The sequence below is a fragment of the Meleagris gallopavo genome, chromosome 17 (genome assembly GCF_000146605.3).
Source record: "Meleagris gallopavo isolate NT-WF06-2002-E0010 breed Aviagen turkey brand Nicholas breeding stock chromosome 17, Turkey_5.1, whole genome shotgun sequence".
Classification (NCBI taxonomy): Eukaryota; Metazoa; Chordata; class Aves; order Galliformes; family Phasianidae; genus Meleagris; species Meleagris gallopavo.
In genome coordinates this window covers 12,699,388-12,713,598 of record NC_015027.2, presented here as the reverse complement: position 1 = coordinate 12,713,598, position 14,211 = coordinate 12,699,388, and the positions used below count along the sequence as shown (strand labels likewise).

General features: G+C 50.1%; 1 protein-coding gene and 1 long non-coding RNA gene across 2 annotated transcripts in view; both read left to right on the top strand.

Moving 5' to 3' along the window:
• Positions 1-3,008, top strand: part of RNFT2 (ring finger protein, transmembrane 2) — a 28,012-nt gene extending 25,004 nt beyond the window's left edge. The window contains exon 9 of the mRNA XM_003211130.4: positions 797-3,008. Coding sequence (XP_003211178.1) covers positions 797-931 — 135 coding nt within the window. The 3' untranslated portion in view covers positions 932-3,008. The remainder of the gene's footprint in view (positions 1-796) is intronic.
• A 1,699-nt stretch (positions 3,009-4,707) lies between these two features.
• Positions 4,708-14,199, top strand: LOC116217277. Its single transcript, XR_004161626.1, has 3 exons — positions 4,708-5,187; positions 5,663-5,774; positions 7,386-14,199. It is a non-coding gene; the product is annotated as an uncharacterized LOC116217277 (long non-coding RNA).
• Positions 14,200-14,211: the final 12 nt, after the last annotated feature.

The following is a 14,211-nucleotide window of genomic DNA, read 5'->3' as shown; positions in this document are numbered from 1 at the left end:
AGCTCTTGCTGGGCCCTTTTAGATATAGGATATCCATTGAATAGGTGTATATTGGATATGTGTTGGATATAGGATATCCTATTTGATATATCCCCTTCTGGATAGCCAGTGATTCACGATAGCTGAGCCATATGAACTCCACTCTGTAGGGTCTGATTACAGCTCTTGAGATAGAAAAGATCGGCCCTGCAGTCCCAGGACTCCCCTCTGGCAGTCCAGACCTTGGATCTGGAATGCAAAGTGTTTCTATCTGACCCTTGGAGAGATGGCAAGCCAATAAGCCTACTGAACTACTAACAAGTTAGCAGGAAATTGGGACTGTGGAAGCTACTGGGAGCTGTGAGCAGAAACAAATACTGTAAGGGGGAGGAGGAAGAAAGGAGGTTGTCTGAGCTAAGCAAAGGGTTGTAAACTAACCCAGTGCATTGGGGGTGGAAACAGGGTAAAGGAGAGTTAGGGTGAAAGCGTGCTTCTATTCTCAGCTATTTCATTAGAGCAAATTTCTTGGGCTTTTTTAATCCTTTCTAGAGATACAAGAGATAGAATAACATAGAATCATAGAATTGCTCAGGTTGGAAAAGACCTTAAAGATCAAGTCCAACCACAACAAATATCCTTACCTTTGGGCAAACTGGTGTACTAACGACGCTGGGATTTGTTTTTCCTATCACCCAAGGACTGCTAGTTGGGTTCTTTCCCCATGAACCTAAATGGCTTGTTGCTCCACAGCATGCACATGTAGGGCTGAGCACAGACCTGCTGCCCATGTTGTGACAGTGCCCTTTTGTCTCTGCAGCACGTGTTTTGTGAAGAATGCCTCTGCCTCTGGTTTGACAGGGAGAAGACCTGTCCCCTTTGCCGTTCTGTCACAGTAGAAACCCTGCGTTGCTGGAAGGATGGCACCACCTCTGCTCATTTCCAGGTGTATTAAAGCCAACGCATATCACCCAACAGAATGACCTGCATGGAGAGAAGGAAGACCAGAACATCTGCTGACCCCATGTCGCTATTTAATCACCTGCTTGTTCTCCCAGCACCCTCTCTCCAACAACCTGTAGAGCAGCAATTGTTGGTAGCCAGAAAAGTCATCCTCCAAGGCAAGGGAGACGTGCTTCTGTTGTGGTGACCTCCATGGCTAAGCTACGGCCAACAATTTTCCTTGAACATACGTGGTTAGAAACTGATCGGTGTGTTTCCTTTTTCCTGCCCTTCTAGTAGAGGTAAACCTTGCACGTAGTAGGAGGCTGTACCTCCACTCCCCACTGCACGTGTGTGACCTGGTACACTGGAAAAAAGCTGTCGTTCTCCGGCCGTAATGTCCTTGAGTTTGTAACCTCATAGCATTTCACAGTTGCTGTTATATTAGCTGTGAGAACAATTCCAAACCACTCTTTAGAACCACGTTCCCAAAGACTCTTCTGGGGCTTGGAGTCATGTCATGTCCCGGCAGCTGTGTTTCTGTGACTGACTCACAAACTGTGTGTGCTGTGTTGCCATCTTCCTGACGTGTCCAGGAGCTCCGTGCTGGCGGAGCTGAAGCTGATGCTTTCTTTCCTTGGGAATGCTCTTCCTCTTTAGTTTTCATGAGGGGCTTTCTGATTTCCTGGCAGATGGGGAGAGCCGTGGGAGGCAAAGAGAGAGTAAAGTCAGGTTTGGTTTGAATTTAAGGTGCTAACTAGGCCAACCTCACAAGTGAAGGTGCACCACGCTCCCCAGCACAGCCGCAGCACAGTGGCAGGACACTGTCACTGCTTTGCACTGCAGCCCACCTGGTGCAAAGGCACTGTGCAGCACAGAGCCCAGGTAGCACTGTTGTGAGCAGAAGGGCTGGGGCATGGGATACAGGGCGTACAGGGGCCCTGCAGAGCCTGGCTGCAGTGAGATTTCCTGTCTGGAGGGTGGGATTGTATAGGAGCAGCTGCATTGCTCCAAGAGCCAGCCTGGTTCATACCCAAGCTGGACTGCCCACCTGAGAGGTGCAGGCTTCATTCTAGCAGCTCTGCTTCAGAAAAAGCTCTTTTAGGAGATGCCTTGTGTTGTTAACAGGAAAATTAGCACTCTTGGTGTCTGAGGAAGAGGAGATTCTGCAGTTTCCATCTCTGCGGAGCATGCTGCAGGAGCACTTGCACGTAAATGTAGCTGCTGTTCCTTTGCCGGAGCTTTCTCCTTCGCTGCACAACCTCTGCTTTGTGCTCCTTGCCCACAGAAGGTGTCTCGTTAGGCTTTGTGGCATCTTCTCTGCTCATTGCTATGGAAATGGCCGTAAGGTTACAATCCCACTTGAGTGGATAATCAGGAAGAGCTGCACCTGGGGGACATGAGCCTCTGCGCGGGCACTGAGTGCCGCCTTCCCCTCCTGCTGTGAAGCTCCACAGGGAGAAGAATTAAAGCAAACAGCAGCTAATGGTAACAGGATTAAGACTCAACAGTCTGTTGGAAATAATGGTTAAGTATGGCTGGGGGAGAAAGGAGAGGCAGAGCATGAGCAGGGGAGATACCCACATCTGCTTTGAGAGATAGAGGGAGGAGGAATAGCCGTACGTTCTGTATCAACACGCTTTGATTCGTATCAACGGATCCCATGAAAGTGCAAAACCAAAGCATGGAATCCAGTGACTATCTCTGGTGGGAACAGATTGTCTGGGATGGGGATGGAGAGCTCAGGAAGGAAGCAAGCAAGGCTCTCAGTGCACCCAGAAGTGCCGTTCTGTGCACAGCCCGGTGCGTGCCTGCAAAATGGGAACCACGGACCACAGGGACGGGGTGATGTCTGTTCTAATGGCAGGACAGGAAACTTCTGTTGGTTTCCATGGGCAAACGTTGGTTCATGTGGAAGGAAACGATTCTCTCAAACTTCAGAGCAGAAATAAAAACCGGAGCCTTTTTTTTTTTCTTTTTTGCCATTGAACAGTAGTTTTTCTTTTTTTTAATAAAGTCATTATAAATATGTACAAAGAGTCTCAGCATATGAAATTCCTTTTACAAAAGAGAGAAGCCACATCCAATTACAAACAGGAGACTTTGTGAATCTGTATCAACAGCAAGTGTACGCTTTGCTCTTGCTTTTCTGAGGGTGGAAGCTTGCACAGTGCTTCTGCAAGAGCTTACATCTGAGCCGTGCAAAACCAGACCTGTGCAAGGAACTCAGTGCATCTCATCTATTTTCTTCTTCAGAAACGCGTCCAGCAGCAGACCGGACACTCATCAAATGTCCTAAGGATTGAAGTTAAGGGGGAGATTTCTGTTGCTAAACTGGAGTGATTGGAAAGGCCATGCTGTGAACATCCCCAGATGCAGCGCACAGCGCAGTCCTGTGGCAGCTGTAGCTACTAATGGGAGGAGACCAGCAGTTCCAGGCCCAGATGCCATCAGTGTCTGTCAAACTCACTTTCTGTAAACACCGAAAACCTTGGGAAATTCAAGTACTGAAAGAAGAGCCACGTTTGGGAGCATGTCCTGATGGAGAATGGCTCCATGCAGCCAGAATGGGACACCAGCCAGGAGGACAGGCAGGGGGAGAAGCTGTACTGAACAGTGAATGGATGAAAAGGGCTTGTGTGGTCAGAGCAGGGCAGGTCCAGAGGGGAAGGCAGATGCCTCTCCCCCATTCAGACAAGGGTTTTCCTAAAGAAGATCAAGTCCTGTTTGATTCAGACTCCCCTCAGCCCTCGGATTTTGAGTGCACGTGCCAGTGCTTCCTATATTTGTAAGGAGACATGAAGCAGTTTAATGCAGCGTGCAGGGAGCAGTGAGCTCTCAGAGCATTACGGGGGCAGGGGACTGAATTGTGCAGCTTAGATTCCAAATCAGATCTGCTCTAAGAGGAGTTGTGAGGACACTGCTCAGCCTGAGGTGGAGGCAGAAGAGAGCCAGCAAACTGGCAGGTGCCCCACTTGGAGCCGTAGGTAGGTTTGCTACACATAACTCAGCCTTCTGCTGAGATTAGGACAGCTGTTTTAGAACAATGTATAAGAAAATTAAAAATACATACCAAGGGAGATGTGTTATGCCTTCTGACCACAGCCACTGCGTACAGTGATGTGGTGTGCAGAAGGGAAGGATCTCCTTTGGGTTCATGTACCCTTCCTGCTCTGCCCCGTGGCAGGATGCTGCTCTCATGCTCTGCCCACGAGGGCTGCAGCCATGCAGGTTGAGTGCATGGCTCTGTGCTAACATGGCAGGGACAGGCCTGGCTCCTCAGTGCCTGCGGACACAGCAACCAGCCGACACCAGATGTTTCCAATCACATTCAGCAGAAAGAGTGCTGCTCCTGCTTCTGCAGCGCAGTTAAGCCTCGTATAATTTTAGCACGATATGGAAACAAAACGACTTCGCAGATCAGATTAAGCTGATTTAGCAAGTGTTTCTGATTTAAGAAAATTGCTTGAGTAATGGGCTTAGCTAAATTGGGATAATTTCTGCATGCCAACATGTGCTGAAACAGAAGCAGGATGGGTTTGTCACTCCCCATGGCTGTTAGCTTGCTGATGGCTGATCTGCTCTGCATTGTTGCTGGGTGGCATTTGTCCCCGGCACGAGACAGCAGGCACTGCCATCCTGCACAGGATGGAACTCCCATTCCCTGTTCCCTCACCTACCTACAATAATTCTAAGGAGGAATCTGGAATCAGTGGGCTCGATTCTGTCCCGGGTGTAACACAGCTGTCTGGAAGCAGAATTGCTTCGGCCAAGTGACTTCAGCAGGCAGGGAGGGCAGCTGATGAGCAGTCGGTGCTGCACTGCTGTTTAACTTGAACGATGAAATTCTGCTATGTGACAGGAGCTGCCTTGGTGGAGTACAGCTTTAAAAATTAATAAAGACTTTTCTCACAGCCACATTATGCGGCGTTCTATATAGACTATGATCTCATAACCTCCTCCTCCAGCTTCACACGCGCCGGCTGCTGAAACCCAAGATGAGGGCTTTTTTTTTTTTCATTTAGAGAGCACTCCCCAGTCTTCATAGAGGCACAACTGCAGAGCTAATCAAAATCAATGACTTCTTGGCTGCTGTAAAAAAAAAAACAACAAAGAGAGGAGAGGAGCGAGTGGAAGAGAGAGGAACTGTGCTGGTTTCCTTCCCATCAGTAGCAGCTCACACAGCCGCTGCGATGTGGCACAAAGGGCACTAGGGAGCATACAGCATGCTTTCTTGTCCAGTACAAACATCAACCAGGTTGAGAGCAGGTATTTTAAAAAGGATAAAAACACCCCTTTTCAAAAAACGGAGGCATTCAAGAATAGCAATTATACCAGAAAACATAAGGCTTTGACAAATAGATACCCTCTAGTAAGTAATGCGACTTCTGTACAGTGAGAGCTGGCTATAAAGTGCTGGGAGGCTGTTCTCTGGCAAAGTTTGCTTGACCAGCAACTAATCGATCAAAGTCTCCAAAAGTTAACCCTTGGTTCACACTGAGCACCAAATTCAGAACTACAAAAGTGAAGTCAGTCAGGCTGAAAACAGGGCTGGGTTCCATTCCTGCTCTTGCCTACTCTTGGGAAGCAGCCCGGGTTTGGCTGTTGTCCCACGAGGGTAACAACAGGCACCACGTCTTCAGCCATTGGGGCTGAGCACTGGGAGCAACCAGGGAAGAGATCCCCTGGGAAATCCACTTTGTTTCTATTGGTTTGCTTGCGGTTTGGTTTGTTTGCTCTGCAGAAAAGCCTGTCCGTGGTGAGTTCAGACTGAGGAACGTGAGCCAGTCCCTGTCAGGCTGTCACTGAGCGAAGGGGCTTTCCCAGGGTGTACCACAGTACTCAGCAACGCTACGGTAAGAACAGAACTTTCTCCTTCCTTTGCTGTGCTGTAATGTTTCAGGGGAACTGGCATCTGGGAGGAATGCTACAAGTCTCCAGGCTGCAGGCCCGGATAGCCAGCAAGGCAGGGAAACCAACGCAGTGCAAACTGTTCACACAGGAGAGAGAAGGGAAAAAGTAATAATGCATGTTCCAGGTTAGAAGTTTATTATAAACATTCAGATCTCAGGAGCTAGCGATAACTCTTAAGGGTGGGGGATATGTGGGAGAGCCCTCTCTCTTGCACTGAGATGTGTAAGCCAGCTCCCTTGGCTTTTTTGCAGAAAACTGTATTTTTTAGGCTGTACCTGATCCAGCAGTCACTAATCCTTGCAGCACTGCTGGAATCAGCTGGGGCTCCTCCTTTTGCTAGAAGAATTCTTACTCAGATCAGTAAGAGACTGAGCCGGGCAGGGATGCAGGATGCATCAGGCCACGAGGGCAGAACAGTGTTTGACTGGTGACTAATCCCTGCGGCTCTGAGGCTGTCCACACTCTATCCACAGACAAAATACACTTAGCTACATGATCCCTCCCACCACTGCACATGATATCAAGTAGGGCAAGGTTACTCATTAGGAACAATTTGCGCTTTCAGCATAGCCCTTCTGCTGTTTGGGAACTGATTCGGATCAATATTCCCCATGAATACGTGTGCAGGTGCCCAAAACACATCGGTGAATATTTGATAAAGAGACAATTTAGCTTTTAGATCGCTTAGAAACATTTCTCCTGCAGTAGTGACAAACAGAAAGTTTGACTGGGACAGAGCAGTTTGCTCCCTGATTGTTTGCAGGTTAGGAAGTGTCTTTAAAAGACAAGGAACTTCCTTTGGAAACCGGATTCTTAAAGTCCGTGTATGCCTTTGGAAGTTCTCCCTGCCACATGAAGGTCAATTTTGTGCTGCAAATATCTGAAGCTGGGAAAAATGTTTCTAAAAAATGTGCCTAAGAATTACTGTCAACACGTCTCTTGCTGAGCCTAGATGTAACTCTTTTCCCTGGATCACAGGAGTTGAGACTACTTACACCCCCATCCAGGAGGTTCTGCAGTAGCAGGCTTTGGCGCGGACGCAGCTGTGACAGGAGCTGCTGTGTCCTTGCCACCTCAGTGAACGCTGCTTCCCAAGCTCAGAACCATGCGAACAAAAAGAGCTGCCCCAAAGAAAATTAGTTCTATAAAGTTCTGAGCTAGATGGTTTGTTTTGCCTTAGTTTATGGAGAGGCTGAAAGAAAGAAAAAAAAAATAGCACCTTCTCAACAAGTAGTATTTTTTGCTCTTTTGTGTATAAATATCAATAACCAAAATAGATTTCTCCTTGTCCCATGTTTCAGAACATCCTCTTGGGGAAACTGTAGCACCACAGAGAGGCAATCTAGCCCCAGACAAATAGTAAATGTAGCACCAGAGAAACAAAAACCATAAGAAAAGCTTATCTCACCTGGTGCTATAGCGCTTAATATATACACACACAAACTGTCTGCTGTCCGAGCTGTTAAGCACCTCTTCCCCCACCACCACGGTTACGACATGCCCACATTGCAGCAGGTATTATTTAACTCCAGATGTGTATCTATTTTTCCTAGCTTGCTGCATCAAAAGGGACACTTATGCCACCACAGACAAGGTGCAGAGGAGACAACGCTAGCATTACAGCAGGGACATCACTAATCTTTTGACCAGACTGCAGGAGCACAAATGCTCATACCACCATCATCTACAAGGAATGTTGCTTACGTTCTCAACAAGGCATGCACGTTTTAACGTATGCATACAGGAGGGTTTACATTCTTCTATATATAAGCATGTATGTGTCTCTGTTTTGTGGCTGGGCCCTTGAACAGCTCCTTCAGTGCAAATCCTTCCTCACGTTGCCCAAAGCACTTCCAACATCTTCCACTTCTTTCTTTATCTCCACTCTTCACAGCTGCTGCTCAGGCTCTGGATTCCCTGTAGGAAGAGGGGAAACAATTTTCTCCAAGGGCACAGGGTTTTCTCCAGCCTAAGAAAGCAAAAGAATCGTGTTTGGTTTTAATTATATTGATGCATTGCTTACAATAAAAGCTTCCTTAAAATTTATGCTTGAACCCTCCTGCTAAATTTACCGACTGGAAGAGGTATATAATTTATGGGGAAGATGGTTTTGTGGTTCAACACAAGAGGAGACGCCGTTATCCCTGTGCTGTGCAGGGCTTGTGCTGTGCTCCCACTTTGTGAGGCCTCCTTTGGATGCTCCATCTCCTCTTACACCATGCTAACAAAAGTGTGAACTTTTAGGGAAGCCATTCATTTTGCTACAGGTTGGCAGTGGGGTGCACTGCGCATCACGAGAGACTGGCAGAACTCACTCACTCCTGGTTCTGCCACTGATTAGATTTGTGGCCTCGGGCAAACCACCTCCTCCAGCTGCTGCTGGAAAATGAGGGCAGTAATAACTTATTTGCCTCACAGGTGGGCTGCGAGCCTTAATTAATAAAGTGCTCAGAGGAAGGCACCCATCTAAGTGCAAATTAGCAGGAGAGGTGCCCAAGGGGCATCTGCTCTGACATTGCCATTTCCCACACCGATACCCAGGTCTGGCGGTGCCAGCCTTCCATGGGGCGTCCCAGCATTCAGGCTGCAGATCCCACAGCAAGGAGCGATCCTACAGCAACCTCAGTGGAGAAATCTCTGCTGGCCTTCAAGATGAGGTGATTTCACCCGGGCGGGAGGAGGGAGGGGGAGCAGCTGACTCTGCAATTGCATCGCCTATGAAGTCAGAGTGTAATTAGGACTGCAAACAGCTTTGGGGAGCATTCGGATCGCATTACTCCGGTGTAAACCCAGACTCGCTTCCCTGCCTCCTGTGGTTCTGCTCTGCTTGTGCTGCTGCCGAGGTTACGGCGGTCCAGCAGCACTGCCCCTCGGATTACCGGAGGTGGACGGGAGGATGGAAGGCACTGCCCGCAGCCCCGGTCGGCCTCGTGCCATTGCTGCCTGCTGCTCCATCCCACCTGCTGCCGGCTGCCCAGCCGCTGCATGCGCGGGATGCAGCAAGCACAGCCTCCCCCTCTCTGTTTATGGCTTTTGCTATCGAGTTTCGAGGAATCCAAAGCAACGGCACAAACAGCTCGGAGGACTGAAGCCACAATGCATCATCGAGACCTGAAGCACATTTCACCTGTCCTGCTGTGATCGGTGCTACCAGCGAGACACAGTTTCTACAGCTTCCCTGTCTCCACGTACACAGGCACACACAGCTCAAGTGCCTCCAGCCTGAGGAACGTCCCAAGGAGGGGATTCCCAGCTCCTGCACTTCTCACACACACACTGTCTTTATAACACACCATGTCCACTGATGGGAAGGCACAGCACAGCCGGAGAGGCTTTAGGGTCCTGAGCCCTCTGGTTGCAAGCCAGCAACGTCAGTGCTTACACACACAGAGATTTACTCGATTACCTTTAAGTAAAGCCTTCAGGATTTCATTCAACAGTTTCTTCCAAGCAAAAGCACTCAGTTTGTATTTACTGTTTCTCCTGGAGCAGCACTCCCAAACACCAGCCCTGATCCCTTGCCCTACTCTGCCCTCCCCGGCCCAATACAGATCCTCTGCGGTGTCATATTTTACAGACTGCCTCTCTGTGTCACTTAACATACAGAAAATCTTTAAAAACCCGTAAAAGTTGATAAATCCTACAACATCCTGAACTCCGGGTGATAAATCTGCTGTGGGGAGCGGGCAGGGAGCTCAGCTCGATGTCCACACGTCTCAGGAGCTCAGTCTTTTAGAGATTAAATGACTCTTTGGTTTTGCATCAGCCTCGTGTTGGCCTTCTGCAGAAAGGTGAATTTCATAGAAAGAATAAAAGAGAGTCCCAGAATCCTGGCCTTCAGCCCATCCGCCTATAAAACAACTCTGAATACCCTGGGCTGTGTGAAAGCCATTTCTGGGTGCACGCTGGCTGCAGCGCCAGTATCTGACTCATTAATGGAATATACTTGGAGCCAAATTCTGATCTCACTTGCAGCACTGTAAATCCAGGGCAACCCATTTGACTTCAGTGGAGTTACTCCAAATTTCCCACAATAGCTCTCAGCAGATAGATCAAATTTGGTACTTTGGGTCTGAAAAAGGCTCCAAAAAGCCAAACTGCATCCTGCTTGCAATAGTGGGGTGGATGGTAAGTTGACAGGAGTGCCAGCAGTCCCTCTGTAGTGCTGCTGAAAATGTGTTTATTTTATGTGCCTCTCCTGTGATGTCAAAACTTTCTGGCAGGATTGTCCACTGTTGCCAATTTCCTTTTTCATTAAGAAGGAAGGAATTCTAACTGACTTCCTTTAAGCCAAATACAGTGTCTACTGAAAACATGGACTGAAAAAGTGATAAAGCAAAAAAAATCATTTTGCTTTGAACTTTTCCACGAGAGCCAACGTTCCCTTTGGTGACACATCCCTCCCCTCCTGGGCACGTGGGGAGATGCAGGACCCGCTCAGAACGCCTCTGTGCTCGTTTTGTCTGTTAAGCAGTCAGGCTGAGAGACAACAGATCACATTGGCTGATATTTGCAAATCAATCTCAGCCAGCCCAAGCACATCCCATTGCTTTTGTAGACCCAGACATCCACACTTCTGATCCTGGAACTCTCCCGCCTTAAATCCTGCAGTTTTCTTGCAGACTGCTAAGCTGCTGTTCAGCTGAAAAAAGAAAGCTGCGTGGGACAGGCATGAGCTGACCCAGGTGTGGGGTCCCTGCTCTGATCTCAGCACTTCTTTAGCTCATCTTTATTCAGCAACAGGACACCAGGCCATGGTTGGGTACCACCTGTGCAAAGCCCTGGGAAAAGCTGAGCCCGGGCCCCTCTAGCAGTTGGCAGAAGGAGCTCTGCTCACAGCTCACACAGCAGCACGTAACTTCTTGATCTAAATGGATTACAATTCAACTGGCACGTGTTCCACTCCTAATAAACAAAATAACTGTTATTAATACATTTAAAGAAAGAATGGTATCCGAGGGCTCAGAGAGCTTAAGGTAGGAACAAAACAAGGCACTCCTGCTTCCTCCCTCACGCAGCAGAAGGTTAATGAGAAAACAAGGACTAGGCAAGAGCCCCGTCAAATTCCCAAGCAGCCCGCATCCATGTGCACTCACACTTCATTAGCATCTCTGTGGGAGACAGAAGGGTACCTTGCAAGGCAAAAAAAACCTATTAGGAGGGGCTCGAGGGGTAAGGTGGAAAAAGAGTGGATCTACAGGAGAGGAAATGGGAAGGATGATGTGTATGGGAGAGCTCACCACGGGAAGAGTGGGTAAAGAAGTGCACAGGGGCTCAAACCTCCCCAAACAGGACCAGCCCACCTGGCCACCGCTTGCCTGAGGAAAGATGCATTTCTGAACAGCTGCTTATTTCTGACAGCTCTGCTGCCTGTTCATCATGGAATTTAATGCTGAAGGTTTCCCTTGCACACTTTGACGCTGGGGATTGGTGGGGTCGGTGCGTGCGGTGCAGCCAGCAGCAAGAGCAGGCTCCTGCCTTCCAGGAGGGGATTGAGAGCCTCTGTGCCACAGCCCTGCAGACATCTGTCCTCCTGCAGAGCTGCAGCGCTGCTGCGACCCTCAGCCCACCTGTGTCAGCAGCACTGCCTCTGGGCCTTTGTCTTCTCTGCACTCCTGCACCGCTCTGTGTGACATCTCCAGAAATCTTATCAACCCCATTTTAACACAGATAATTAACTGCATTGAGACTTTGGACAGAGTGGCTCTGCATGAACCTAGCAGCAAACAGCGGGGGAACTGCTGGCAGCACGGCGGGCACAGCACCAGGCTGCTGGAGCTGGCAGGGACAAGCAGGGTTCGATTTTAATACACTGCCACTTCTGAACTAATAGAGCGAAACACAAGTGACATTGTATGCCAAACTGGCACTGACAACTACACTTCATGCCCTGGCTGGATATTTCAAGGTGATGTCAGATTATAGATTATCAAACTGCCATTTACAAAGCCTTCATCTCCACATCCCAAGCACAATCTACAGAGACAAAACGTCGGCCACATGCAGCGGGCCCCATCCTCCCTCCTCCGCCATCACCTGCGGCTGGGAGCAGAAGTTCCCTGGCACAAGGGACTCTGTCCTGAGCTGCACCGCCACATCCAGCCCCGAGGAACAGCTTCCAGCCCTGCTCCCAACCCTAAAGGACAGCTCCCAAGACCATACAAGTTGCTCTCGTCTTAGGAGCTGTACTATGCAAGACCACAAGTGCTCAGAGCCCAGGCTTCCCATCCTGTTAGAGAATGAAGTTACTGGCACTCGGGAGCGTCTCTGAGGATGGCAGAAAGATACCTGTGGTGCTCACACCTAACCCAACTGCACTCTTGGCTCTGAGACATTGCAGACAATCAGCTGATCTCATCGTGTGAGCAAAGTGCTACTCAAGAAGAAGAACAAACAGATTAGTGGCAGAAGTAGCACGGGAACTGAGAGGTAGAGGACGCATTTATCACTCTGGAGTTGCACACTGCAGCTCAGCCACACGATGCCAACAGTCAGACAGGGCTGCACCATGCACAGGGCCACACAGAGACTTTCCCAGCTCTTACTGCCCCACACTTAGCTCCTCTGTCCTCCTCGAGCACGCTGTGCTGAGGGTAACGCTTCACTTTTCTGCTGCGTCTTCCTCAAAGCCACCTTAAGCACCTGGGTTTTGCTGGGCCTGGTGTGCACACAGCTGGTGGGGGTGAGGGCTGTGCAGGGCTGACAAGAGAAGAGATCAGGAAAAAAATCCACATGGCCAATGGCATGCATACCTGCATGGAAACCTGAAATCCAACAGCCTCGGGCTCCTTCCCACCCACCCCTGCTCCGCACCGGGCAAGGGAATTCCCTGAGCTGTAAGAGAGCAGCACACTTGGGATTCCAGATAACGGAGAGCACTGCACTTCCCCGCGGATTCCAACTTTTCTTGAGCACAAACAGGCACACACACACCACACGGCTGGCTTCACTTCCAACTGCTGCAACCAGGCACAGCGAGGGGATGGAAGGCAGCACCCAAGCCCGGCCCCACACGCTGACAGCATTGCCCAGCTCTCTGAGGGCACTATTCTGGATCCTCACCCCCCTGCTCTGATGGTCCCATACAGATGGAAGCTCTGATTCACTCAAACAAAACACAGGGTTTGTTGCCAAAGAGATCTTTGCAAGGCACCCAGCTGAGCCGCAGGCAGACTGAGCGGCGGGCAGCGGTGAGCCCTGCTGCACACACACCCCTGCTGAAGCCCCTGCTTTTCAACTCTCGAGGCAAGCACGCTTTTCCCCACACTGAACATCTGTGTTCAATCGTACCCCACTACACCTCACAAGCACCAGCAGCACCGCTCCTGCCTGTGCAGGACCGCCCGTGGCTGCACGCAGCCCAGGCAGGCACTGTCAGAGGTCAGCTGCAGCATTAGTGGCATTTTTCATCTGCTTTATTTAAGGGTCTTGTCTAAATCCTATCCGAGCTGCATGGCACTGGTAGCGTTCACTTCTCATAGAATCACGGGGTCATTAAGGTTGGAAAAGACCTCTAAGATTCCCAAGTCCAACCCCAGCCCACTCCCACTGTGCCCACTGACCATGTCCCCCAGTCTCACTTCTCCACCTTCCTGAACACCCCAGGAGATGGTGACCCCAGTGCTCCCTGGGCAACCTGTGCCACTGCATCACTGCTCTTTTGGAGAAGAAATATCTCCTAATACCCAACCTGAACACATTTTTAATTTAAAGCACCTGAAAAAGGATTTACAGCTCCTACGTCTGCGGGGAGAGGTTTCTGTCCCAAAGCAGAGCACTCAAATCCCTGAGATGACCCCACAAGACCCTGCACTCCGAGGTGCTCAGTGCACGTCCCCGCTGTCTGTGAAACAAACACCCTCTTCCTGCACTCTGCTCCCCACCAGTGCCCGGCGGTGCTGGGGCGGAGGCGTAGGGCTGTCCCAGCCAGCTCAAGGATGTTATTGGGGCAGCAGCAAGGTTATGGGAGCAGCTGTCCCCCACTGCCCTGCTGCCGGTCTGCGCAGTACTGGGGAGGTTCCGGGAACCTTCACCAACTGCACCTGAATGTTTTTGTTTCCCTGGTGTGGGACCTCTGCCTTGGGCAGAGCATGACCCAATGCACGGAGCCGGGCACAGCCAGGCTGAGATCCGCGCTGTGCCTCCGGGGTGATGTCCTACGGCACCAGCTGATGCGGGACGCGGGGGAGAGCTGTGGGTCCTACGTTCCTTGGGCTGGAGCGATGCGGGGCTGGGAGGAGGAGACAGGAGCGGGAAAGTTTGGGGAGGGAGAAAGGGGGAATTAGGGAAAGGGCAAAGGGGGAATCGGGGAAGGGGGAATTAGGGAAGAGAGGACGGGAGATCGCTGCCGTCACCGACTCCCCGCAGTCAAGCGCGCCG